Below are 24,341 nucleotides of genomic sequence, written 5' to 3' on the forward strand. Positions count from 1 at the left end.
CCCACCATGTGCCAATGGGTGCTAAGTGAGAGCTGAGCTCTGGGAGCAAGGACCTCTGGGTTCAAGGCAGTTTGGCTTTGTGTCTTGGGAAAGTCACTTGACTTCTCTTGTTGCAATTGCTTCATCTTAAAATGGGAGAGTGCAGTGTTATTGAATAAATTTGAAAACACATATAACCTCTAACCCAGCTATTTCATGCTAAGTACATATCCTAGAGAACTTGAACATGATCATTCAGAAATATATATAGGAAGGAATGTTCATAGCAGCCCTCTTTGTAATAACTCCAAATGGGACTCACCCAACTGTCCATCAGCTGAAGAACGGATAAATATACTATGGTATATTCGTACAACAGAATACTATACAACAATGAAAAAAGAACGAACTACTTATACAATCACATGGATGCATCTCACACATATAATATTAAGTGAACATGAAAGTAGGGCAAATGAAGCACTAAAGTTTTGGGGATACATACATAGGTGGTCCAACTATAAAGAAAAAACAAGCAAGAAAATGATTATCACAAAAGTCAGAGACGTAATTGCCTCAGGAGTTGGGAGGAGTTGTCACTTTGTAGGGGCTCGCGAGGGCTTCTAGGTCCTTTTTTCTTAAACTGATGATGATTTACAGTTGTTTACAAAAGTATTTTTAGAGCCATACATCTATATTTCATACTCCTGAATGTAAAATACATTTCACAATAAAAAGTAAAAAATAATTAATCGTGGGTGGGGGCATGAGGATAAAAACCTTAATCATAGTATCAGTGTCACAGGGTTGTTATGAGAATCCAGTGAGTTCCTGGAGACACACAGCCTGGTCCACAATATGGGCTCAGTAAGCACTGGCTGTGATTGTTACATACTGTGCATGAGCAGTCCCATTGGTGCCTGTGCTCCTGGTGAGGATGTACCATCATTACCCTTGCGTCTGGGGATCCCAGAAACCACCTCATGTTCAATGATTCACTAGAGGGACTCACAGAACTCAGAAAAGCTTTTTCACTCCTGATTATGGTTTATTACCCTGAAAGGATACAGATTGAAAATATCAAAGAGAGGAGGAGCATAAGGTCCAGGAGATGCCAGGCACAGGCTTCTAATTGTCCTTTCCCGGTAGAGTCCAGTGAACAGCACCCAGCTCTCCCTGCAACAGTGTGTGACAACACACATAGAGTACTGAAGCCAGGGATACTATCGTGAGCCTTGGTGCCGAGGCGTTTTCTTAGGGGTCAGTCACATAGGCATGGCTTCGTCTCCAGCCCCTAAAGAGAGCTGACACTGTGCAGCCCAAGGTCCCCAGGTAAATCAAAGCACTCTTAACAAGTACGATCTTCCAAGGGCTTAGAGGTCACCTCCCAGGAGCTGGGCAATTAATCCTTTATTGAACAAAGTTAATCCTTTATCGAACAACCCCCATTCACAGATGTTACAAGAGGCTCAGAGAAGTAGAGATACCGGCCTGAAGTCACATAGCCAGCTGGTGGCCAAGTGTGGGCTGAATGATCTGGTCCTCTAGACCCTACCTCAAGATTTTAACCACTTCTTTCTGCAGTTTTTTCTTTCTGTACACAATTCACAGAACTGAGTGACAAGGCTCATTATAAATCTAGCAAAGCCTGAGCTAAAAGAGTCTTTAAACTATTTTTAAAAATTACATGCACAGTTCATATTAAAAATAAAACAATACAAAAGGGGGCAAAGTGAAAAATTAGTCTTTCTCCTCCCACTCCTGAATTTCAGTCCCTCAATCTTCTCCCTTTAAGGTAATGGGGTGTCCTTGCAAAGATAGTCTGTGCGTAGAATTACACCTCCATATCTCCTTTATTTATTATATAAATAAGAAAATTATACTCGTCCCTTTACACATTAATTTTTTTTTTACTTAACTATGTTTTTTTAAAAGATCATTCCTGTCTCAGAACTTATAGCTCTGTCTCAAAAATTGAAAGAGTCTATATTATTTCTTTGTGGGAAGGTGTTTAATCATGAATTCACTTTCTTTAATAAATATAGGACTCTTCATATCTTGTATTTCATTTTGCATTAGCTTTCATTCTTTGTGTTTTTCAAGGAACTGTCATTTCATCTAAATTGTCATATCTGTTGGCATAAAGTTATTCATAATCTTTTTATATCCTTTTAATGACTACAGAGTGATGAGTTTTCGTTATTTTTTAGAATGCTATTTTATTTATTTTTTAAAGATTTTTATTAAAAATATAGCTAACATACAATATTATATTAGTTTCAGGTGTACATCATAGTTATTCAACATTTATGTACCTAAAGAAGTGATCACCGTGATAAGTCCAGCAACCATCTAACACTGTACCACGCTATCACAATACTGTTGACTATATTCCTTATGCTGTACATTACATCCCCGAGACTTATTTCTTTATACTTGGAAACTTGGACCTCTTATTCTTCCCTTCACCTTCCCCCCCTTTTTTAAATTTTCAACTACAGTTGACGTTCAATACTATTTTGTATTAATTTCAGGTGTACAGCATAGTGGTTAGATATTCATATAATTTAAGAAGTGATCCCCTGACTAATCTAGTACCCACCTGGCACTATACATAGTTATTACAATATTATTGGCTATAATCCCTATGCTTTACATTACATCCCCATGACTATTTTGTAACTACCAATTTGTACTTGTTAGTCCCTTCACCTTTTTTCCCTGGCCCCCAACTCCCCTCCCATCTATTAACCCAATTAATCTAGTGCCCATCTGACACCATATATAATTATTACAATATTATTGACTATATTCCTTATGTTATACCCTACGTCACCATGACTACTTTGTAACAACCAATTTGTACTTAATCCTTTCACCTTTTTCACCCATACCCAACCTGTCTCCCATCTGGCAACCATCAAAACGTTCCGTATCTATGAGTTTGTTTTTGTTTTGTTTGTTCATTTATTTTGTACTTTAGTTTCCACATAGAAGTGAAATTATACAGCATTTGTCTTTCTCTGTCTGACTTACTCCACTCAGCACAATGCACTCTAGGTCCATCCATGTTGTTGCAGATGGCAGGATTTCATTCTTTTTTATGGCTGAGTAATACTCCATTGTATATATGTACCGCCTCTTTTTTTTCCAGTTAGCCATTGATGGACACCCAGGTTGCTTCCATATCTTGGCTATTGTAAATATGCTTCAATGAACATATGGATACACATGTCCCTTTGGATAAGTGTTTTGGGTTTTATTAGATAAATATCCAGAGGTGGCATTATTGAGTCCTTTTTTGTCTCTTTTATAGCCTTTGTTTCAAAGTCCACTTTGACTGGTATAAGTATTGCTACCCCACTTTTTTTTTTCTCATTTCCATTTTCACGAAATATCTTTTTCCATCCCTTTACTTTCAATCTATGTGTGTCTTTTGATCTGAAGTAAATCTCTTATAGGCAGCATATGTAAGGGTCTTGCTTTCTTTCTTTTTTTTATTTTATTTTATTGGGTAACAGTGTGTTTTTTCCAGGATCAGTCAGCTCCAAGTCAGGTTGTCGTCCTTCAATCTAGTTGCGGCTGGCGCAGCCCACCATCCCATGCGGGAATTGAACTGGCAACCTTGTTGTTAAGAACTCACACTCTATCCATCTGAGCCATCCAGCCTCCCCGGGTCTTGTTTTTTTATCCATTCAGCCACGCTGTGTCTTTTGATTGGAGCACTTAATCCATTTACATTTAAAGTAATTGTTGATAGATATGTAGTTATTATCATTTTATTATTCATATTTTTTCTTCTTCTTCTTAAAGAAGTCCCTTAACATTTCTTGTATTACTGGTTTGGTGGTGATGAACTCCTTTAGCTTTTTCTTGTCTGGGAAGTTCTTTATCTGTCTTTTGATTCTAAATGATAGCTTTGTTGGGTAAAGTAATCTTGGTTGTAGGTCCTTGCTTTTCATCACTTTGAATACTTCACAGCAATCCTTTCCCGCTTGCAAAATTTCTATTGAGAAATTGGCTCACAGTTTTATAGGAGCTCAGCAGCGACCATGGAGGGTTCTTGAATACGGTCCCAGATGGTCTGTCTGTGGGTCATATATTTTGTGATGAGAGGGAAAGGGCTTTAATTTTAGTACAGAGGCAGAGTTCTAAGTGGGAGAACAGCTGTGGGGCCAGAGTCTTCTCATTGGTTCTGACTGGGTCACCTGAGGACCCTAAGCCAATCACTGGGGTTGGAGAATAAGACACTCTGGCATATCCAGATGATATGCCTATCCATGGAGCCCCAAGTTGAGTGGGCTAGATACAACACACAAAGCCTAGCTGAAATGGGGAACTAGGCACTGCTGCTTCCCAAGAGTCACCATGGAAAAGGGTGAATGGACAGTGGATGACAAAACAACTGGGCTCATGACTGACTATGATGGTCCCAGGAGAGAAAACATAAAAAGAACAGAATAGGGATTGGCATGTGGAAACAGCTCACAAATGGTGTCTGTCGTTGTTTCAAGTATTCAATGGCTTCCTGTCACCCATAGGATAAAGTACAAACACCCTAAGATGACCTTCGTGGTTTATCATTGCCCATCTCACTGGCCTCAATTCCTGCCTTGACCGTTATTTTCCAGCAACAATTTTGGGAAAATCCCTCTGCACACTGTGCTCCTGCGGTCCTCTATTCCTCCATGCGCTGCACAGTTACTTAGCCTTGAATACTGGAGCTTGGTGACCACTTAACGTGCAGAGGACGCCCGCACCACCCCCAAGTTTTCATCGCAAGCACATACCTTTTCGCTGAGCTCTAGACCCCAATATACAACCGCTTATTTAGAATCTCAGGCTAGATTGGCTCTTCTCAAACGAGGCGGTACCGCCTCCTGGTGGGAGTTTGAAAATTTGCACAAACGTTATTGGTTGCCATAGTGATTGGAGAGCGCTGCAGACTTTTAGAGGTCAGGGACCAGAAATGCCGGACACCACGTCTGCGTCTGCGTCCTGAACAACTTGAAAAATGTCCTTCAATGCACTCATGTGGACAAAAAATTGTTTTATAATTACCTGAAATTATTAATATAACACATATACATGCATGAAAATGTTTAGTATGGTTGAAAATATACTGACTTTTTCTGAAATGAAACTATGATGTAAATACCCCGGGTGCCAAAATAAATTGTGTACATGTGCCTTGTATTCATCTTTTGTTATTGGTATATATTGAGTATTACAATTTTGATAGTTTTTTCCTTTCTTAAAATGTGTATACATTTTTCTGGCACCCTCTGTATAATGAAAATTTGTTTTTGTTCAGCACAGTACCACAGGCTGCTCACCATATCAGAAAACCACAATTCCAGCTCTAATGCCATCTATGAAATGTAATGTAAAATTTTAATGATGCATAACACACGTAAAGAAATGTGCCCATATCACAAGTGTTCAGTATGACAAATTTTCAGAAAGTGACATCTGTGTAACTACATAGTACCCAGGTCAAGAAACAACATTATCAACCTCCTAGAAGTTCTCCTTGTACCCTATTGCAATCACTCTCTCTTTCCCCCAAAGGTGACCACTCTTGACTTCTACTGCCACAAATTTGTTTTGCCTGTTTTTAACTTTAAGTGGATGAAATCATACAGCATGTTCTCTCTGAGTCTGACTTCTTTGATTTAATATTATATTTGTGACAGAAACAAACACATAGATACACAGAACAAACTGATGTAAACCAAGCTGAAAAAAGTTGGTATGAAAAGTATAAATTGGTAGTTACAAAATAGTCACGGGGATGTAAAGTACAGCATAGGGAATATAGTAAATAATATTGTAATAACTAAGTATGGTGTCAGGGGGTACTAGATTTATTATGGGGGTCACTTCATAAATTAAATAGATGTCTAACCACTATACTGTACAATTGAAACTGATATAATATTTTTTTTAAGTTTTTATTGGTGAATATTGGGGAACAGTGTGTTTCTCCAAGGCCCATCAGCTCCAAGTCATTGTCCTTCAATCTAGTTGTGGAGGGCGCAGCTCAGCTCCAATTCTAGTCGCCGTTTTCAGTCTTAGTTGTAGGGGGCGCAGGCCACCATCCCATGTGGGAATTGAACCAGCAACCTTGTTGTTAAGAGCTTGCGCTCTAACCAGCTGAGCTATCCAGCCACCCCAGGAGGCTGTTTTTAAAGTCACCTCTGTTGAGGTATAATTTGTGTACCATAAAATGAACTCAAGTGTACCTTTCAGTAATCTTTGACAAATCTATACACCCATGTAACCACCACCAAAATACAGAACATTTCCTTCACTCCCCAAAAATTCCCCCCATCCCTTTTTCCAGTCAATTCCCTTCTCATGGCCTCAGACAACCACTGATCTGCTGTCACCATAGATTAATTTTGTCTGTTTTAGAATTTCTGTAAGTAAAATCATAAAGTCTGTATTCTTTTGTGTTTAGCTTGTTTTGATAGTCTATTTTATTTTCTATAAAGTCCATTTATGTTTATACATGTGTCATAGTTTATACATCATGCTTTAGAAACTGTGGGAAATAATAAAAAAGTAGGACATAACAATAGTTCACAAATTCTACTTATTATTAGCTATTTCAGATGTAGTTCAACTCAAAATGAACTGAGCTTTTAATATGTCTTTCCCCACTTCTGAAAGTATTACTTTAAAAAGTATAAAAACCTTCAGAATAACTTTTCATTATTGTCTTTTACAACTCACTGTGTCCCTTTGAAGAAGTTTAGTTTTTAAAGCTAACCCCAGGAGGTGCCTTGTTTATACTGTGATACTAGCTTGAATCATCTTTTGTAATTTATACACACTCCTCCATGCCCTCTCCTGAAAAAGTCCAGTCCCTTTGTGTTTTATGGGGCTCACTTATCAAGCTCAGCCCAGGCTGGAATGAAAAGGACTACTGGAATATTATGTCCTGCAGTGTATGAAAAGGTTGTTGAGAAGCCTCTCACACCAGATGTCCCCTCAGCTCAAAGGGTAGAGAATCAGGTTCCGTAGGGTCCAGATCTCCTGCCACTTGATCATAGATTCCTCTTGAATCCTCATACTTGTCCTCAGGCCAGTGGAGGTCACGAGGGCCCTGACAAGCAAATGTTTAGTTAGAACCATAAAGAGATGCCCTGTGGGTCATCGTTGCAGCTCTGGAGGAATACACACTTCTACTCAACTTCCCAGAAAAAAATGTGTTACCTTATAATTATGGAAAATTCCACCATATACAAAGAAGAGAGTGATCATAATGCACTCTTATCCTGAACCCCCCTATATCCATCACCTAGCTTCGATATCAACATCTGGCCAATCTTGATTTATCTATATCTTTATATTCTCATCCCTCACCCCCACTAACTGGATTATTTTTAAATATGTCCAAGATATCTCATGATTTCCTGTCAGAAAAATGATTTACATGTCAGAAATATGACACTTTTAAAAACCCACAATATCAGCTATGGAAATTTTGGAATATGAGTCATGATTCTGTTAGTCGTATGAATTTCCAAAACATTTCCTCATCAAAAGAAAAAAGACAAAAGACCATGTAGGGTGGTTCTTACTAGAGATGTGCTTTGCCCTAAGATTAGGAGAAAATGGTTGTTTCAGCTCAGCAAATTTTAGAGCAGATTTGCCCATGGGCCACATATGGCCTGCTGCCTGTTTTTGTCCTGTTCAAGAGCTAAAACAGTTTTACATTTTTTAATTGCTGGGAAAGTATCAAAAGCAGAAGAATATTTGTGACATATGAAATTCAAATTTCAGTGTCCAAAAAAAAAGGTTTTTTGGAACTTAGCCATACTTGCTTGTCTCTGAATTGTCTATGGCTGCTTTTACATACAATGGCAGAGCTGAGTAGTTTTGAGGACAACAGATCCTGCAAAGCCCAAAACATCTACTATCTGGTCCTTCACAGAAAAAGTATGCAGCCGCAATCTGTGCATTAGAGAGCACTTGTGTTTCAGCACCGTGGACAGCATTTTAGGCTCCTCATTTCTACCCTGGTAGGGAGAAAACAGTGCCCTGTTACAGAGGGAAATCCTTGGCTCCTAGGTACCAGCATTAGCCAAGGCCACACTGAAAGGTAAGGGTTCTGCCTCACCTCCCTTACTGTTGGGCAGTCGATGGGGTTAGTTGATGGTCAAAGTGCTTGTCTCCTGCTTTTGCCTACCTGGCCACCATGTTCATTTCTCTCTGGGCTCTGTCCCTCTCCCAGTTTCAGTCCAGTGGATTGAGTGGGGCCTGCCGCTACTCCTGATGCCATGGGTGGGCACTGATCCAGACCTGTCCAATTAGCATATTCCATGCCCTGCCTCAGTGGTTCACCAATGAGAATGTGACCAAAGCTAGACCAATAAATGTCGGAAATGGGGCTTTGGTGCTATTGGAAAAGATGCATTCTCTTTCTTTGAAGTTGTCTAATCTAATAGGATACAAACCTGGATTTTCTAGGGTCATCCTTAGGGAGTAAATTCTGGGTCCAACTGGGTAGGCTTGAAGACAATTCTATGCCTTGACTTTTCAATTGAGTGAGCAAAAAAAGTCTTTCTCTATATTTCTCTGATTAACCAGTGTGCTGGAGATGGCTACTATCCAACGAAATGCATACTTTCCTTCTTCCACAGTAATAGAACTATAATGAGGTATATAGCTGCCAAGATAGGCTACATTTCTCAGCCTCCTTTGCAGTTAGGTGTGGCCATGTGGCAATATTCTCAGCAGGGGAATGAGTAGAGTGTACAATTTCTGGGCCCAGACCATAAGGCAGGGTTGTGCCTCCGTCACATTCTTTTTCCCTCTCTCACTGATGGAAACCCCCAGTGATCTGGTCCATCCATGCAAACTTGGATGATTCGCTAGGGGATGGCACAGGACAACAGTGGAAAGGACTTCTGTAAAAACTATGTGCAGAAGGGCCACTCACCTATGTGAGAAAGAAATAGACTGTCTTCTTTAGGCCACCGGGTTATGGCCAGCCCTGTTTTTTATTAGTCAGCTAGCTTACCCTGACTAATATAAGCAGGAGGATGTGGGGTTTGGGCACTAGACAGGAAAGACTTCTGCTGATACAAATTCTCCTCACCATTGGTACTTCATCATAGAGGGGTCCCCAGGTTCCGGACGGGGAGTACAGTCTTTCCACTTCATCATATAGGTGTCCAGGAAAGGCCATATCCTCCTCTTCAAGACCTGTGAAACCTGGAGTGGAAAGAAGGTGTGATCAAGGGACCCAATCCAGCTGTCAGGGGTATCTATGAGTTCGGGGAGTTCTGATGTGGTCATAACTCACCTCGGGGGTAAGACACCTCCTCCAGCATTGGTGGCAGCTGGGGGCTGAACTCCTTCATAGAGTGATAATATGGCTCTACATCTGTTGTGCTAACCTGTCAACACCCCCACCCCCAAAAGAAAAACATATGAAGTGTTTCCATCCTCTGACTCCCTATTTCCTGGAAAGGGCAATGATTAACCTGAAGCTAATAGCAGAATTTTAGACCCAGTCAGTTCCCTGCAGAGGGGCTGTCAGGAGCACCCCCACTCACCGTGGAGCTTCGAGTGTCCCGGTCTCCAGACCAGTGGCTCTCCTCATATTCATTCCTGATTTGGTCCTCCTCCGACCTTCCAGGATGGTGGTATGGGGGGCAGTTGGGTGTTGACTCCCTGAGACCTGTCACCTCCAAACCTCCTCCCTCAGAGCCTTTCTTACAGAAAAATATCCCCACTTACCCTGCCTCTGTCTTCTCTGAGATGCCTGAGGGAAGTAGGAAAAAAGGGGTCAGTGACACCCTCTTCAAGCCCACCTGACCCCAGGAAACCTTTGATATGCAGCAGCCCCAAGGTTCACCCTCACCCTTGGGCCTCCATCCCAGCAGGGCAAGTGTCTCCTCACCCTCAGCAAGACGTCTCAGTCTCCTCTGCCAGAGGAATGCTCCAACACAGGCGGCATTAGAAAGCAGCAGAAGACCACCAACAGCAAACAGCATGGGTAGCAGGGGCAGCTCTGAGGAGCCTGAGGGCAGAAGGTACCACCCTCAGTGAGTCCACAACAACTGGCTCTAAGCCTGGAGCGAAGTTCTCTGAGAAAGCCCATCCCTGACCAGGTAAAGCCCTCCTCCTAGTTCAAGGAAGCAGATGGACAGGGGTTTCCATGTCCACTTCTTGCCACCCCAGGGCCAGTGGCTCTTTTCTCAAGTCAAGCCACTAGCAGAGGGTCCTAGCTTTGCATGAGCCCTGTGTAGAGACTCAGGCAGAAGCTTCAGCTCCTTAGCTGGGTACTCAAGACCTTCTGTGATCTGGTCTCTTCTGATGTCTCCAGTCTACCCATCAACCATAGACCCTTGTAGTGGACCGTCCAGTCACACAAACTAACCATGCTGTTTCCAGAATCACTGAGGCAAGCCCACACCCCTAAGCCTTGGAATAGTCAAGTGTATGTTCTTAAATGTCCTTTCTCAACTTCCATTCACCCTTCCAACTCCATCTCAAATGACTTCCTCTTTGTACAAACTTACATCCCAGACAATATCAGACTCCTCTGCCATACCCCTGAGGACAAGACTAAGTCCCTCTAAGTACACATCTGCCCAGCATCCATTCCTCCATCTTCTGCTAACAGCACTCATTTTCCTTTGAGGAAACAGCCACTCCTCTGCTCTCAGTCCGTATGGCTCTGCAGGACTCCATGGAGGACACATGGCTCAGCCTGGCCAATAACAGCACCCATCCCTTTCCACAGTGATCGGTTCAGGGACCAGCATTTGACCCAAGGTGGATTTTTGCCAAAACATTCAGGACACACCTCCACAGGCTGCTAAGAAGTGGAATGGAATGAAAGCTGGAGGTGTATGTGGGACTTCTTTGTACCCTTGATGAAAAACCCTGAGAAGGAAGCCATCAGAGATGAAGGCAAAGTTGAGAGAGAGTAAGAATTAGATCCTTGGTGAATTTTGGGAACACCTGAATCTAGCCAGACTTGGAGTTTTTAATTTCGTGAGCCAAGCAATTACTTTTGTTGTCAATAACAGCTGAATTTCTGTCATTTGCAACCTCCTCCTCAGGCTCTGTAAGAGATTGTTTGCAAAATGGTCGTAATTTTCTTCCTGTATCCATACTCTTGAGTAGTCTCTTCTACACTGATTCTGAGTTGAGTTACTTCACTTGCTTCAGCCATTGAGACAATAGCAAATGTTACAGAATCAGATGCTTAAAAGGTGTTTGTAAATTGGAGCTTGCCCTGTTTTGCTTCTCTTGGGACTCCTATAACCACCTCCATGTGAACAAGGAGTGACACATGGCCCAGTTATCTCTGTTGTCCCAACCAAGAGCCAGATTGTCAGACATGTGAAGAGGAGGCCATCCTGGACCAACCAGTCCCAGCTGAGCTGCCAGCTGACTGTAATCCAGACCAGAACTGTTCAGCCACTCATAAAATCATGAGAAATAATGTTTGTTGTTATAAGTGCCCATGTTTAGGGTGATTTGTTATGCAGCAAAAGCCAACTGATACAGACTCTGCACAGGCATGAAATCAGCTAATTCTTTCAGAATTAAACTGAATTAGGGAGAGAGGAAATTTATCACATCCAGGCAAGAAGAAGAACTAAAGAAATGGGGGAGGGCCTACAAGGAAGTGCAAAGTCTTAAGGGGCAGTGTCCATAGGCAGAGGGAGCGGGGTTAGAGACCAGAAAGCTCTGTTCTCAGGGGAGAGAGAGTTTTACAGGAGATTGAAGACTTGCCTTCAGGCTGCTCTGTGGGCAACTGGGAGTCAGGTTCTCCAGTAGGCTGGTCTAGACCTGGGGGTTGGGTAAAAAGATTGTGAATTAACACCAAGAATCTGGTATAAGTCTTAAATAGTTCTCAGTCTCCTATTAAACTTTTCATCCCATTGTGAGACTCATGGGAATAGGTTTATGACTTCCTAGAAACATTTCAAAAAGAGCTGGAAATTGCCGGTAAGAATGACAATGCTATTAATAGCTATTCCAATGCCTATTATAATTAATTATTGATGAATGCTTTATGGTGTGCAAGTTCCTTTTAACCTGAATTGTCATTTTTTCAGGTTAACCAAAAAAGATGTGCTGGACTCTTAAGGATCCCTTAATAGAGGTATAACTTCTAGAGCAAGGGAGGTGAATATAGTACTTTCTGATTTAGTACTTAAAGGGAAAACTGGAATGGGGCGGAGGGGAGGAGGAGAGAGAGAAAGTAAGATTATAGAGATGGGAATCGATCCTTACTTTCATGGGGTAAAAGACTGCTCTGTCAAAAAAGGAAAGACAGAAAGAGGGTGCTTTCTTGGGGCAAAGTAAACAGAAGGTGAACAGGGGGCATTTCTTAAAAATTAGCATTTACATAGCACTCACTTTGTATAGGGCCCTTTCCTGAACACTTTAGATATATTAACTCATTTAATGCTCACAATTGTCTAAGATATATATACCTTACTTTCAGAAACTAAGGCACACCTTATTTTTAAAAACTGAGGCTCAAAGAGGTTTAACTGAAGTTCAAAGAGGTTAAGTAATTTGCTTAAGGTGTCACAACTAGGACTTGGCAGAGCTGGAACTAGAACCCAGGCTTGTCTCTATGATTAACCACCATACCACAGAGCCTGTCAGAGGTAAAATGTTCCTATTGGTCATATTCAAAGAACTTGTCCATTTCATCAAAGTTGTTGAATTTATTGGCATAAAATTGTTCATGATATTTTCTTTTATCCCCTTAATGTAATGTCCCTTCTTTCATTCCTGATATTGGTGAACTTGTGTTTTCTCTTTTCTGTTTTTTGTTTTTGTTTTTATTTGTTTTGCTTTGATTAACTTTATAAAAGTTGCTGATCTTTTCAAAGACAAAGCTTTCAGTTTCATTGATTTTTCTCTGTTGTTTTTCTGTTTTTGAGTTCACCAATTTCTGTCCTTACCTTTATTATTTTCTTCCTCCTGTTTACTTTGGGTTTAATTTGCTCTTATTTTTCTAGTTTCTTAAGATGGACTTACAGTGTCAATTTGAGGCCTTTCTTTTTTTTTAATCTAATATAAACATTTAATGCTATAAATTTCCTGCTAAGCACTGCTTTAGCTGCACCCCACAATTTTCGTATGTTTTCATTTCATTCAATTCAAATTCTTCTAATTTCCTGTGTGTCATTAATTGTGTTCTGACAGTATAATTTAGTGACTAAAGACTAGTCTTTGGAGTTCATCTGCCTGAGTTTCAATTTCATCTCTACCTCCTTCCAGCTGTGTGACCTTCGACAATTTCCTTAACCTCTCTGGTCCTCAGTTTCTTCATTTGTAAAAGGAGAATAATAGTACTGACTTCACTATATCATCCTTTAAGTGCTCTCTAAGGAACTCTGCAACCTGCCCAAGATTGTCCCTTCCCACCTGGCGTGGTGAAAGAGATCTGGGATCCTTTGTCAGCTAGTCCGCTGTCCCCCAGGGCATTGCTGGCCAGTAGCCAGACCTTGTATCGAGTAGAAGGCTGCAGCCCAGTCAGTGTGAAGGTGGTGGCCTGGGACGGTAGGACATCTATGTAATGGAACCCTGGGGTCCCCAGAGCTTCATACCTGCACGAGAGAGAGGGCAGTCACTCAGGGGGGTGTCCCCAGCCCTGTTGGCTGCCACTCCTTGCCATAACAGGGACACACCTGATTTGGAACTTCTGTGGCAAGCCCCCATCAAAACCAGGCTTCCACTCCAGCCCCACTGAATGTGGGGTCACGCTCATGACCTTTAATCCCGATGGAGGATCAGGGCGGCCTTTAAGGAAAAGGATGAAGAAAGTAGTCAGAAGATACAAAAGGACTCTGGAAGATCCCTTTCAGATTTTTCCTAAGAATGATTTTAAATATACAGTCAATTCTCATTATTCATGGTGGTTATGTTTTATAAAGTCATTGTGAACACCGAATTAGCAAATACCAAAACATTGCTGCTTAGGGGAAATGCAGAGTTAGGTTCCTACAAGCATATAGTCACAACATTTTTATCAAACAATCACTACATGATCTTGTTTTATGTGTGTTTCTATTTAAAGGCACCTTATTTAATATATCACGTTGATTCATTAACATTAAACTTATAGTCAACAGTGCTATAACTCATGCCTGAATGAAGTTTTTCTAACAGAAGGATTTTATTTTCTCCATAAGGCATATCACAGCCTTCTTGCACTTAAGAACACCCAACAACACTTCAGCACTGTGCTTAGGGGACATTTTAAATAGCAAAGCCACCAACAAAAAACACAGCAACACGTGGCACTGAATAGACCTCGGAAACGACATGCATTTACGTATGAGAGCTGAAACAAGAAGACAGAATGTGGCTTTGTTCTATCCCTGCTGAGAATGTGCTCATTGAGTGTCTCAGATTTTTCACCCATTCTGTACATGTCCCTGAATGATTGAGAATGCAGTATGAGTATTGATTTTGGGGTTACAAAAAAATTTTAGCAAGTAAACAAATTTGCAAATAAAGACTCCACAAATAATAAGGATCAACTACTGTGTTTCCCCGAAAATAAGACCTAAGAAGAAAATAAGCCCTAGCACAATTTTTCAGGATGCTCGTAATATAAAATAAGCCCTACCGTATTTCCCTGAAAATAAGACCAGGTCTTATATTAATTTTTGCTCCAAAAGACGCATTATGGCTTATTTTATATTACGAGCATCCTGAAAAATCACGCTACGGCTTATTTTCCGATTAGGTCTTATTTTCGGGGAAACACGGTATGTAATATATATGTTTCTTGTAATGGATTTTTTTGTGCTTCTCTTATATCCATTCCCCTCATTCTTTCTTGTTACCAAACCTTGAATATCCTTTGGAGAAAAACTCTCCCACATTCTCAGGCCACATGCTTCTGATGGAAGTGACTCTGCTCCTTATAGGAGGGACATGTGACCCGGCCTGGACAACCAGAGTGTCTCCTTCCCCTGACTATATGGTTGTTTCAGGGCTGGGAGCCAAGTACAGCCAATAAATCTTAATTCTAGTACTTTTATACCACTGTCAGGAAGAGAAAAACTTCTCTTTCCTCTAGGAAATCTAACACCCACTATGAGGAGCCTTAGAATAAAGCCAACACAGAGAAAAGCAGACCTGATAGATGGAGAGTTCTTGATGACAGCTGAAACTAGATCCGGTGACTCCTGAAAACCTACTTTTGAGTTACTTGGTACAATAAGTCCCCCCTCCTTTTTTTCTTTGTTGTGGGTTCCCCTGCAGAGCCAGTCTCCATTAGAATGTTCAGGTCAGGCAAAAACTCCATTCTTACTTATAAACACTTCCCAGGTTTCAGGAATGCTGCCAGTCTGGGGACAACTGGAGACTTAAGGATTGACCCAGGGAGCCCCCCCCAACACCCTCCCAGCCCCCTCCCACCATACTGATGCTGACGAGTTGAATGTTGGTGCGGTCCGAGCCAAGGGCGTTGGTGGCTGTGCAAGTGAAGAGGGCGTAATCGTGGGCTGCGGACACATTGGCAATCGTCAAGAGACTGCTGTGGACTCCGCCCTGGTGGTATGTGTGCTCCGTGTACCTGGAGAGGCGGGATGGCAGGAACTCAGGGAGAGTGATTGGGGCTGGGAGACCAGAGTTGGGGCTGGGGTGCTACTTGGTTGGGCCTGGGCTCACCTAGGATCCTGGAGATCCAGAGGGACCCCGTTTTTAGACCAAGTGAAGACAATGTTGGGGACACCTCGGGCACGACAATGGAGAGTGGCAGAACTGGTGCTGTCTCCAGCTGCAGCCACCTTACTGAGGGGAGTGGGATGTTCCACCTTGGGAGCAACTAGAAGGGGTTGGGGGCCAAATGAGGCATATGGAAGAACATGAGTGTTGTGGTTTTAATGGCGGGCCTTGAAGTCAAGGGTATGGGTATAACTCACATCTGACGACAAGACGGACCAGCCCTCGGGCTGGAGGTGACACCCCATTGTCCACGATGCACTGATAAGCACCAGCCTGAGCCAGCTTGGCATCGTGAATCCGAAGGCGCCCTGTGGACCCCTTTGACATCGTCTCCATGTCATCCAGGCTCTGGTCTTCCTCCTCTTCTCCCTGGAGGCCCAAGACTCAGGGAGATGGTGCCCCAGTCTTGCCCCAGCTCAATTATTCCTCAAACTGGGTGCCTTCTTTGCCCACTCTCCCAGCCACAATCAACCTTTACAGAGCTAACAAAGGAAAAATTCCCCCTGTCATACATTCATCCATCCATCCATTTATCCAACGATTCATGCATGGAGCTATTTATTCACTTATTTGTTCATCTATTTAACCATCCACTTATTCACTGATTCATCCACTTATCCATCCATCAGTCTATCTCTCCCTCCATACATTCATCCATTCACCCATTTATTCATCCAACCATTTGTATTCCTTCTATCCATCCATCTATTCACCATTCTATCTCTCCACCCATCTACCCCATGTATTCACTCATATGTGCACACACTCATAAGCACATGAATCATTGATTCATCCAGCTACCTATTTATTCATCTCTCCATCTCTCCATCCATCTATCCATCCATCATCTTTTAACAGACATCTTTACACTGATGGTGTATCTATCCATCCACCTACTTTCTAATCTAATCCATTTATCTACTCATTTCTCTCATTCAGTCATCTAGTCACTCATCTATTTATCCATTTATCCATTCATTCACTTGTCCCTTTATCCATCTGTTATTCCATCCTCTCATCCATCCATCCACCTGTTTATCCACCCATTTACCTATTATTCCATATACCCATCCACCTGCCTACTCACTCATCTGGTTATCTATCCACTCATACATCCATTTATCTGCCATTCATCACTTAGTTCTTGGAGCATGCCCTGTCGAGTATATGTAGTTATACAGGGTCATATAGATGTGATCCCTCCTCCCAAGGAACTCACAATCAAGAAACCACCTCTCCCAGTCCCACCCCCATTTACCAAAGGTTGGATCCTCACCAGTCTCTCCCAGCTGAACATCTCCGGAAGGATGGGATTGGCATCAACCGTGCAGACTATGTCCACAGAACCCCCGATATTCACCTCAGTGGGATCTTGGAGAGCTCGGATGATGGGAGCGTCTGGAGAGAGCAGGGGCTTGGGGAAGGCATTCCGGCCCACACAGGCAGTGGTGGGAGAGGGTCTCGGGTGGGAGAAGCATCTTAGAGGTCTCCAGGAAAGTTATGAATGTGACATAGTCTACCCTTCTATGTGGTGCCCTTGGAGTAGTACTCAAGGTTAGTGAAATTGTGCCCACCCTCTACTGTGCCTCTGTAGTGACAAGAGTAAGTCCAGTGAACTTCCAGAATTGTGCGGAGGTGGGGCTTCCACAGTGGGTTTGATGGGAGTAACTCCCATGTAGGTGGGTCCCCTGTCTGGGCAGATTCCACGTAGGATCTCTCTAGTAGGCAGTGTAGCCAAAGTGGGTGTGGTTCAAACACAAGTGGGGCTCCCAGAGTGAGTTGACTATCCCTGAGTGGGAGGAGCTTCCACAACAAGGAGACTCCACAGTGGGCAAGGTTCCCTGGGTGGGTGTGGTTTCTATGATGGGTGGGGCAACCAGAGCCGCCTAGTTTCCTAGGGTGATGGGGGCTCACAGTGTACATCCAGCCGCACTAGAGCTTCAGCGGTGCCCTCCGAGTTCTGGCAGTGCAGCTGATAGAGGCCATCGTCAGCACGGGTCACATTCCACAGCTTCAGAGCTCCACCAGACAGGATGCGATGCCTGGGGCCGCCAGCTGAGGGAGGTCGGGGTGAGGGGGTTGCTAGGCCCCCTTTCTGAAGACCTGCACCCCTCTCCATGCCCATTTTGCACACCTGGGCTGAGGCGGTAGCCCCGGAAGGTCCAGTTGAAGGCCTCCGGGGCCGGGTTGGCAGATACCAACACGGGCAGTAGTGCTTCGCCCTGTTCCACCGCAGTCACCACAAGCACCTGCTCCCCCAGGAACTCTGGAGGGTCTGCGCCGCCAGGAGTCAAGATTGTTCTTAAGGTTGGGGACCGGGATGGATTTGAGATCAAGTACAGGTATAAAGGGTTAAAGTCGGGGTTACAACTGGATTTAAGGTTGTGGACAAAGTAACAATTAAGTTCAGAACTGAGCTGGGGGGTTAGCTTCAAGCTAGAGGTTAGGATCCAATTTAGGAAAAGGGTAAAGGCCAGAGTCAGGTTTAAGGATGGAGAGTGGGTTCAGGGTGGGGCTCATGCTCAGAGGTTAGGATGGAGAACAAAGGCAAGATGGGGTTTGGGCAGGATAGGAGTTCGTGGAAGGTCGGGGTCAAGATAAAGGTCAGGAAACCTTTAAGGTTTAGGGTGGAGGTCAAGGACAGTGTCAATGTGAAGACTCAAGTGGTATATTGTCAGGAGGAAATCAAGAGGGGTTCCAAGCTGGTGCACATACACAGCACGTTGAGGCGGTAGAAGGCGCTCACGGTTTCCTGTAGCTCAGTGCTGTGGGCGCGGCAGGTCACGCGGTGGCCGTGGTCTCGGGATGACATTCTCAGAAGGACGCTCCTGGCAGCCGCAGAGCCTTTGAATGGCGCACTCCGGGGCCGTGCGGCCACGTCTTCCAGCCTGTAGACGCGGCCGGGGGTGGTTGGATCAAGTCAGGGCTAGAGAGGCTGGGGGTAGAGCTGGAGGTGGGCTGGGTACTGGGCAGGACAACAGGATTCGGAAGGTGACGGAGGGGGCCAGCACCGGAGAGGGACGTGGCCGCTCGCACGCTCACCTCTCTCCTTCCTTGTCCCAGGACAAGTTAACCGGGGGGTTGCTGCTAACGCTGACGCACGTCAAGTTTAAGGCATCCCCGGGGCGCAGCGCTGACGCGTTAGCCAGGATCGTCACGTTAGTCGGGGGGACTTTGAGAACCAGGCGGAGGAACGAGGCTCAGAGGGGAAGAGGAGGCCCGGCCTTAACCCGGGGCGCCGCCCAGCCCCGCGTCCCTTGACGGGGCCTGCGCGAGTCCTGCCCCTGTGGTATCTATCCCCTGTTCCCCCCAAGCCCTGCCACCCGGCCCGGTCGTGTGTGCCCTCACACTGCACCACCAGTTGCGTGGACGCGCTGAGCTGGCCCGCCTTGCACGTGAACTTGGCCTGGTTGTCAGAAGGACCCGTGACCAGCACCAGCTCACGGGAGAAGGTGCTCCCCGACTTCTCCAGACTTCCTAGCTGCACCCGCCGCGGCTCTTGGGGCTGCCGTGGTTCTGTCACCGTGCGCGAGTCCTGAGGCAAAGACTGACTGGAGGACAGCGGGTAGCCCTGCCATGCCCCCCACCCCCGCCAGACGCCCCCATTGGGTTATCCGCCAACCTGGCCCAGATAAAGCCTTTGTGAGATGAAGGAAAGGCACCCCCTTCCACGGGCAGCCGGCTAGGGCATAGGAATAGGGTCTGCAATGGATCACCCCCAATCCAGAACCTCTCCCGCCTAACCTGGAGGCCCTGAGCCCAGCGGTTTTGCTGTCTGATCCCGCCTCCAGTCCCACGCCTCACCCCAACCCCGCCTCTTCTGCTCTCCCACAGGCCGGCAATCGTTCCTGCCCCATTCCTCAAAATCCATTCCAGCTACATTTACCAAAGACCATACTCCAGGAAACTCCCTTAGAATTCCCAAGCCTTTCCCAGAATTCCATCGTTTTTTCCTGTCCTTAGTTCTTTTTCTTGAAATTCTCCTTTTCCCCAAAAATTTCCTTCGATCTCTCCCTTAATTCCATTGTTTTTCCACAGATTTCTGAATCCCTCCCCAATATTCTCTTATTATCCTCGTTTTTTGCTAGAATCCCTTGTGTGGCCCAGAGTCTTGGCATGTCCCCAGAATTCCATCCAATTAAATGTAATTCCATTTCCTTCCTATAACTCCTAGTCTTTCCCCCAGAATTTCCTCTTGCTCCTTAACTTCCCAGGATCTTCCCAGAGTTCTGTCAGAATTTCTTTTAATTTTACCGGAATTTCATTTACTTACCCGCAAAGCCCAAGAATTCAATTTAATGCTAACTAATGGATTTTCAACGTTCTGTGGAATTGCTAGTCTTTCCCAAATTTCTAGCCTTTGCTCATCATTGTCTTTGTTCCTGGAATTCTTAGTCTTTCCCTAACAATCCCTGTCATTTCACCTGAATTCTGAGATTTCACCAGAATTTTGTTTAATTTTAATAAAATTATTTGCCTTTTCTTTAGAATTCCTAATCCTGCTCCAGAATTCCTTCTTTTAAGCTAGAATTCTCACTGAATTCCCAGAACTCCCGGAATTTTCCTAGGATTCCATTGAATTATTATGTCCTTGTGTCTTTTCCAATTCCCTGCCAAAACTCAAAATCTCCAATATTTTTCAAGAAATTCAGGTTTTTCCAAGATTTCCCAAGACTTTGGAGGAAAGACAGGGCTTCATTCCTCCCCCACATTCCTGGCCACCTCACAGCCGTTGCTGGGCACCCACCTTGTACCAGGTGAGGGAGGGGTCTGGGTTGCCTCCAATGGCCAAACACACCAGCCTCACCCGGGTCCCAGCTCGAAGGCGCTGTCCTGCTGGGGGCCCCTCAATCCATAGCTTCTGGGCCGGATCTGTGGGGAGAGCCAGAAAGAGTGGCTTTTCTGTCTGGGCTGGGGCCTGAGGGTGGGGCCTCTAAGGCAGGGAGTACCCCTGGGACGAGGGTGGGGGCTCACATTTCACGTTCAGGGTGAGCGACTTTTTGAAGGTCTCCTTGGTGAAGGCCTCACTAAAAGCCTCACAGGTGAGAGTCAGACCATTGTCCTCCCGGCGCACCAGGAACGTCACGTTGGACATGGAGATGTGGCCACCATGAAGACCCTGGCAGGAAAGAGCTTCAGATTGGGGACGAGGACACCCTCATCCATGGTACCAGAGACCGGAGTCTACCCCATATCCCAGCAGGACACATGAAGCATCTCAACCCCCTCTTCTGTCAGGCTCTGGAGACCCGAGCCCCAGTCCATGCTCCCCAAGGACCAAGGGTCCAGGCTGCCAGATCGCTCTTCTTCGAGATCCAGGTGTCATGCCCTCAGCACTTCCTCCCTCAGACCCAAAAACCTGGCCCCCCGCCTCACATCCACGACAGTCTCCTCTGTGGGCAGTAGCTGCCGCCAGCCCAACCACCATCTCAGCAGGACCCGGGGGCGACTGGACTTGGTGATACACGAGAGAGTCACATTCTTGTTCTCAGACTGGGATGCAGATCCCAGGATGGTAACGGCACTGGGGGGAACTGCAGGGATGATGGGCAGAAGAAAGACACGAACCTGGGCTGGATGCCTCACAGACCAGACCACACAGACAGGGATCTGGGGACAGATGATGAGGTCTTTGGCATCAGACAAGCATGATTTGGGGGCACAAACAAATGGTTCTCTGGGGCACAAACTGACAGACGGGCGGCTGGCACCAGGACTTACAGGTGACTTGCAGAGTGACCCCACGTTCCTGGACCCCTTCCGATACACTGTTGTGGGCCTCACAGCTGAGCCTCGCCCCATGGTCTTCTGGCCGCACGATCATCACTAGCATACTGCGGGCCACTGCCTGAGCATGCTCTGTGCCCCACGCTGTGGACATGGGCTGGCCATTCTGGAGACAAGGACAGGCCTAGGCCAGCTCCGGGCCCGCTCCTGGCCCCTGCCCTCCTCCTCACCCCCCGGTCTGCCTCTGCCCTCACCTTTAGCCACTGCAGTGTGGCTAGCGGATTCCCTCCTCGGGCCATGCACAGGAGCTCCAAGCTCTGTCCTGCCCGCACATGTCCCTCCTCCAGGCCTGGCCACTCAATCACTGGGGCTCCTGGGGGGACTGGGGAGCAGTTATCACTCAGTGGGCCTGGGGAGCCCATACATTCTTTCCAGGCTCCATAATCTGCCTCTGAACCCCCATGTTTCTCTTTGAAAGCCAGAATCTTTCATAATCCCTGTGCTCCCCCGGAATCCCCCCAATTCCTGCTCCCTGTCCCCAGTGCCCACAGCTTCCTCAGTTCCCCACTTACACAGAATGTTCATGGTGATTGAAACCTTGATAGGGGTATCCAAAGCGGGGCTGGACCCCTCACAGACCAGCAACTGCCCATTGTCCGAGCTCTGGGGTGTTACCCTGGGTGGGAAGTTGGGGTTCTAGAGTCAGAGTCATCACCTGAAATTTAGGGAATCAGGGTGAAGAGGTCCCCACACTTGGTATAAGTCTCCATGCTGATTCCCTCAAGGAGCTGAAGTTCCATGGAGAAGATTTGGGGGGTCAGCAGTGAGAATTGGCCCACACGTAGCCAAAATCTTGGCACTTGATACTTGGTACTCTGGAACCAGGGTTCCCATGAAGAAGTTTTTGAGTATCAGGGTGACAAATTGGGTCCCAGATGTTCATACCTGACCCAAGTTTCCATGCTTGAATCCCTGGGACATGGGGTTTTCATGGAGAAATCGAGAGGTCAGGCTGAGGGTGGGGCATCCCAACTCCCATACCTGGCTGTGGCCTCTGTGGTGAAGAGTTTCTCCTGGGACCCCTCATTCACATTAGCAGAGATGTCAGAAATTACTCGTCCACCTTGGGGCAACAAGAGGGCAGGAGGGGGTGCCAGGTTCCCCCCAAGGTAGATCTTGGGGAGCATGGCCTGGAAGTCATCAGGATGGATATACTGCCCCCTCTCTCTGATTCTGGAGGAAAAGCACTAACTCCATTCCCTCCACACATGCAGGCCTCCATGGATCCCAGAGTCCTCAGGGCTGGATCCTGGGCCTCTCCCTTTTCTTCCTCTCCTCGCGGGGTGCATCACCCACCCCCATTACCTCGGCTTCTCATTTTTGCACCAACAATGACACCCATATCTCTGGAGCCTCAGCCTCTTCCCTGAGTCCCAGACAACAGTCCTGTGATCTTGGTGCCTTTCCCCGGATGTCCCCTCCCATCCACCAGGTCCCACACTGGCCTCAACATCTCCCCAAGCTGTGTCCCCATCTCAGGAATGTCATATTTTCTGGGGCCGCTAGGAGGACAATGGGCAGGGACACACCTTCTCCCCAATGCCCCCAGCAGTTCACCCACACTCACTCTGGAGGAACGTGATATCAGGTGCTGGCTTTGCATCCCCAGACACACAGCTGATCTCGTATTCCTGCCCAGCTACCCACGTGACTGTGCTCCCTGCCTCTGGAGTCAGCTGAAGCACCTTGGGGGGCACTGGTGAGAAAGAGTCTGGGATAAGCCGCCACCATGGAGAAGGATATGAGGATTTGGGCTTTGAGTCTCATTGCTCATGAAATGAGTTCTGCACCTCGCATCTGAGGAAGGAGAGGGTTTGGGGCTTGGACTCCTGAGCCCTAGGGTAGGAAAGGGCTGGAAGCTCAGATTCATGGGTCCTGGGGGTTCTCTCACCCATACCCAGGACAGAGAGGATCACTCTGGGAGATATGAGCTCAGGGTCTGTCTCTGAGCGGCCGACCTGGCACTCGTACTCTGCGTCGTCACTGAGGTCACATGCTTCAATATGCAGGTGGAATTCACCTGCAGGTGGGACCCAAGGTCAGGGCCATGGTCAGCCTATGCTGGTGGCTCAGGGTGTCAGGCTTTGATCCCTTACCTCTAGTAGGGTCCCCTTCCAGGTGGTACCGCGGAAAGCCGGGGATCCTAGGATCAGGGCCTAGGAGTAGTCCGTCTTTGGCCCATTGCACCGCGCTGCCAGGGGCACTGACCCCACACTGCAGCTCGGCAGCGGCCCCCTCCACCACCGTCATGTTTTCAGGTAGAGCCCAGAAGCCTCGGGAGGGTGAAGCAGGGATCTCCAATTGGGCCAGGCCTAGGGACACAGGAAAGTCAGCAGGAGAGGGCAGAGTGTCTGTCTGGAGAATGTGGGTGGGAAATGAGAGACTTTTAAGGCGGGGTCACAAGGCCAGGATCCCACTCACCTGTGGTCAGCAGCCCCATGACGAGCAGGGGAGCCCAGATGGGGATCCGCAGGGCCATCCTAGGTCCTCTGCCTGTGGCTCCCGAAGTGCCCGCTGCCTGCCCCCTGCGTCTGCCTCTGGCTCTCTCTGGGTCCCTCTCCCTGTGTCTCTGTCTCTTGCTTTTGTCTTTGTCTCTCTTTTTCCATCTATTACTTTCTGTTTCTTTGCTTTTATCTCTTCCCACGAGTCAGTCTCTGAGTCAGTCTCTCCCTCCCTCCCTCTTTCTCTCCTCCTTTCTATCCTTCTCCCCTTCTGTCTTTCTCTCTGCCTGCTCTAAGTCCCCTCCACCTTCCCTCCTTTTGCCTCTGTCTTTCTCTCTCTCTCTCTCCCTAAGGCTCACGCTCTTTCTCTCTGAGTTTCTATCTTCCTTGCCATCAGTTGTATTT

General features: G+C 46.1%; 1 protein-coding gene across 1 annotated transcript; it reads right to left on the reverse strand.

Annotated features, from left to right (window-relative positions):
• Nucleotides 1–6,481: 6,481 nt before the first annotated feature.
• Nucleotides 6,482–23,974, reverse strand: NPHS1 (NPHS1 adhesion molecule, nephrin). The gene is made up of 29 exons (XM_033128382.1): nucleotides 23,917–23,974; nucleotides 23,592–23,807; nucleotides 23,393–23,515; nucleotides 23,063–23,191; nucleotides 22,477–22,558; nucleotides 22,008–22,111; nucleotides 21,690–21,817; nucleotides 21,430–21,601; nucleotides 21,085–21,242; nucleotides 20,683–20,827; nucleotides 20,456–20,580; nucleotides 19,057–19,243; nucleotides 18,751–18,880; nucleotides 18,424–18,596; nucleotides 17,843–17,983; nucleotides 17,623–17,763; nucleotides 16,985–17,106; nucleotides 15,906–16,077; nucleotides 15,652–15,808; nucleotides 15,405–15,556; nucleotides 13,659–13,770; nucleotides 13,396–13,577; nucleotides 11,743–11,799; nucleotides 9,896–10,015; nucleotides 9,733–9,757; nucleotides 9,549–9,624; nucleotides 9,296–9,389; nucleotides 9,089–9,204; nucleotides 6,482–7,090 (listed from the first exon to the last, which is right to left on the reverse strand). The coding sequence occupies exons 1-29, from the start codon at nucleotides 23,972–23,974 to the stop codon at nucleotides 6,959–6,961; spliced, it is 3,729 nt and encodes a 1,242-aa protein (XP_032984273.1). The 3' UTR covers nucleotides 6,482–6,958.
• Between the last annotated feature and the right edge of the window lie 367 nt (nucleotides 23,975–24,341).

The sequence above is a fragment of the Rhinolophus ferrumequinum genome, chromosome 15 (assembly GCF_004115265.2).
Source record: "Rhinolophus ferrumequinum isolate MPI-CBG mRhiFer1 chromosome 15, mRhiFer1_v1.p, whole genome shotgun sequence".
Lineage (NCBI taxonomy): Eukaryota > Metazoa > Chordata > Mammalia > Chiroptera > Rhinolophidae > Rhinolophus > Rhinolophus ferrumequinum.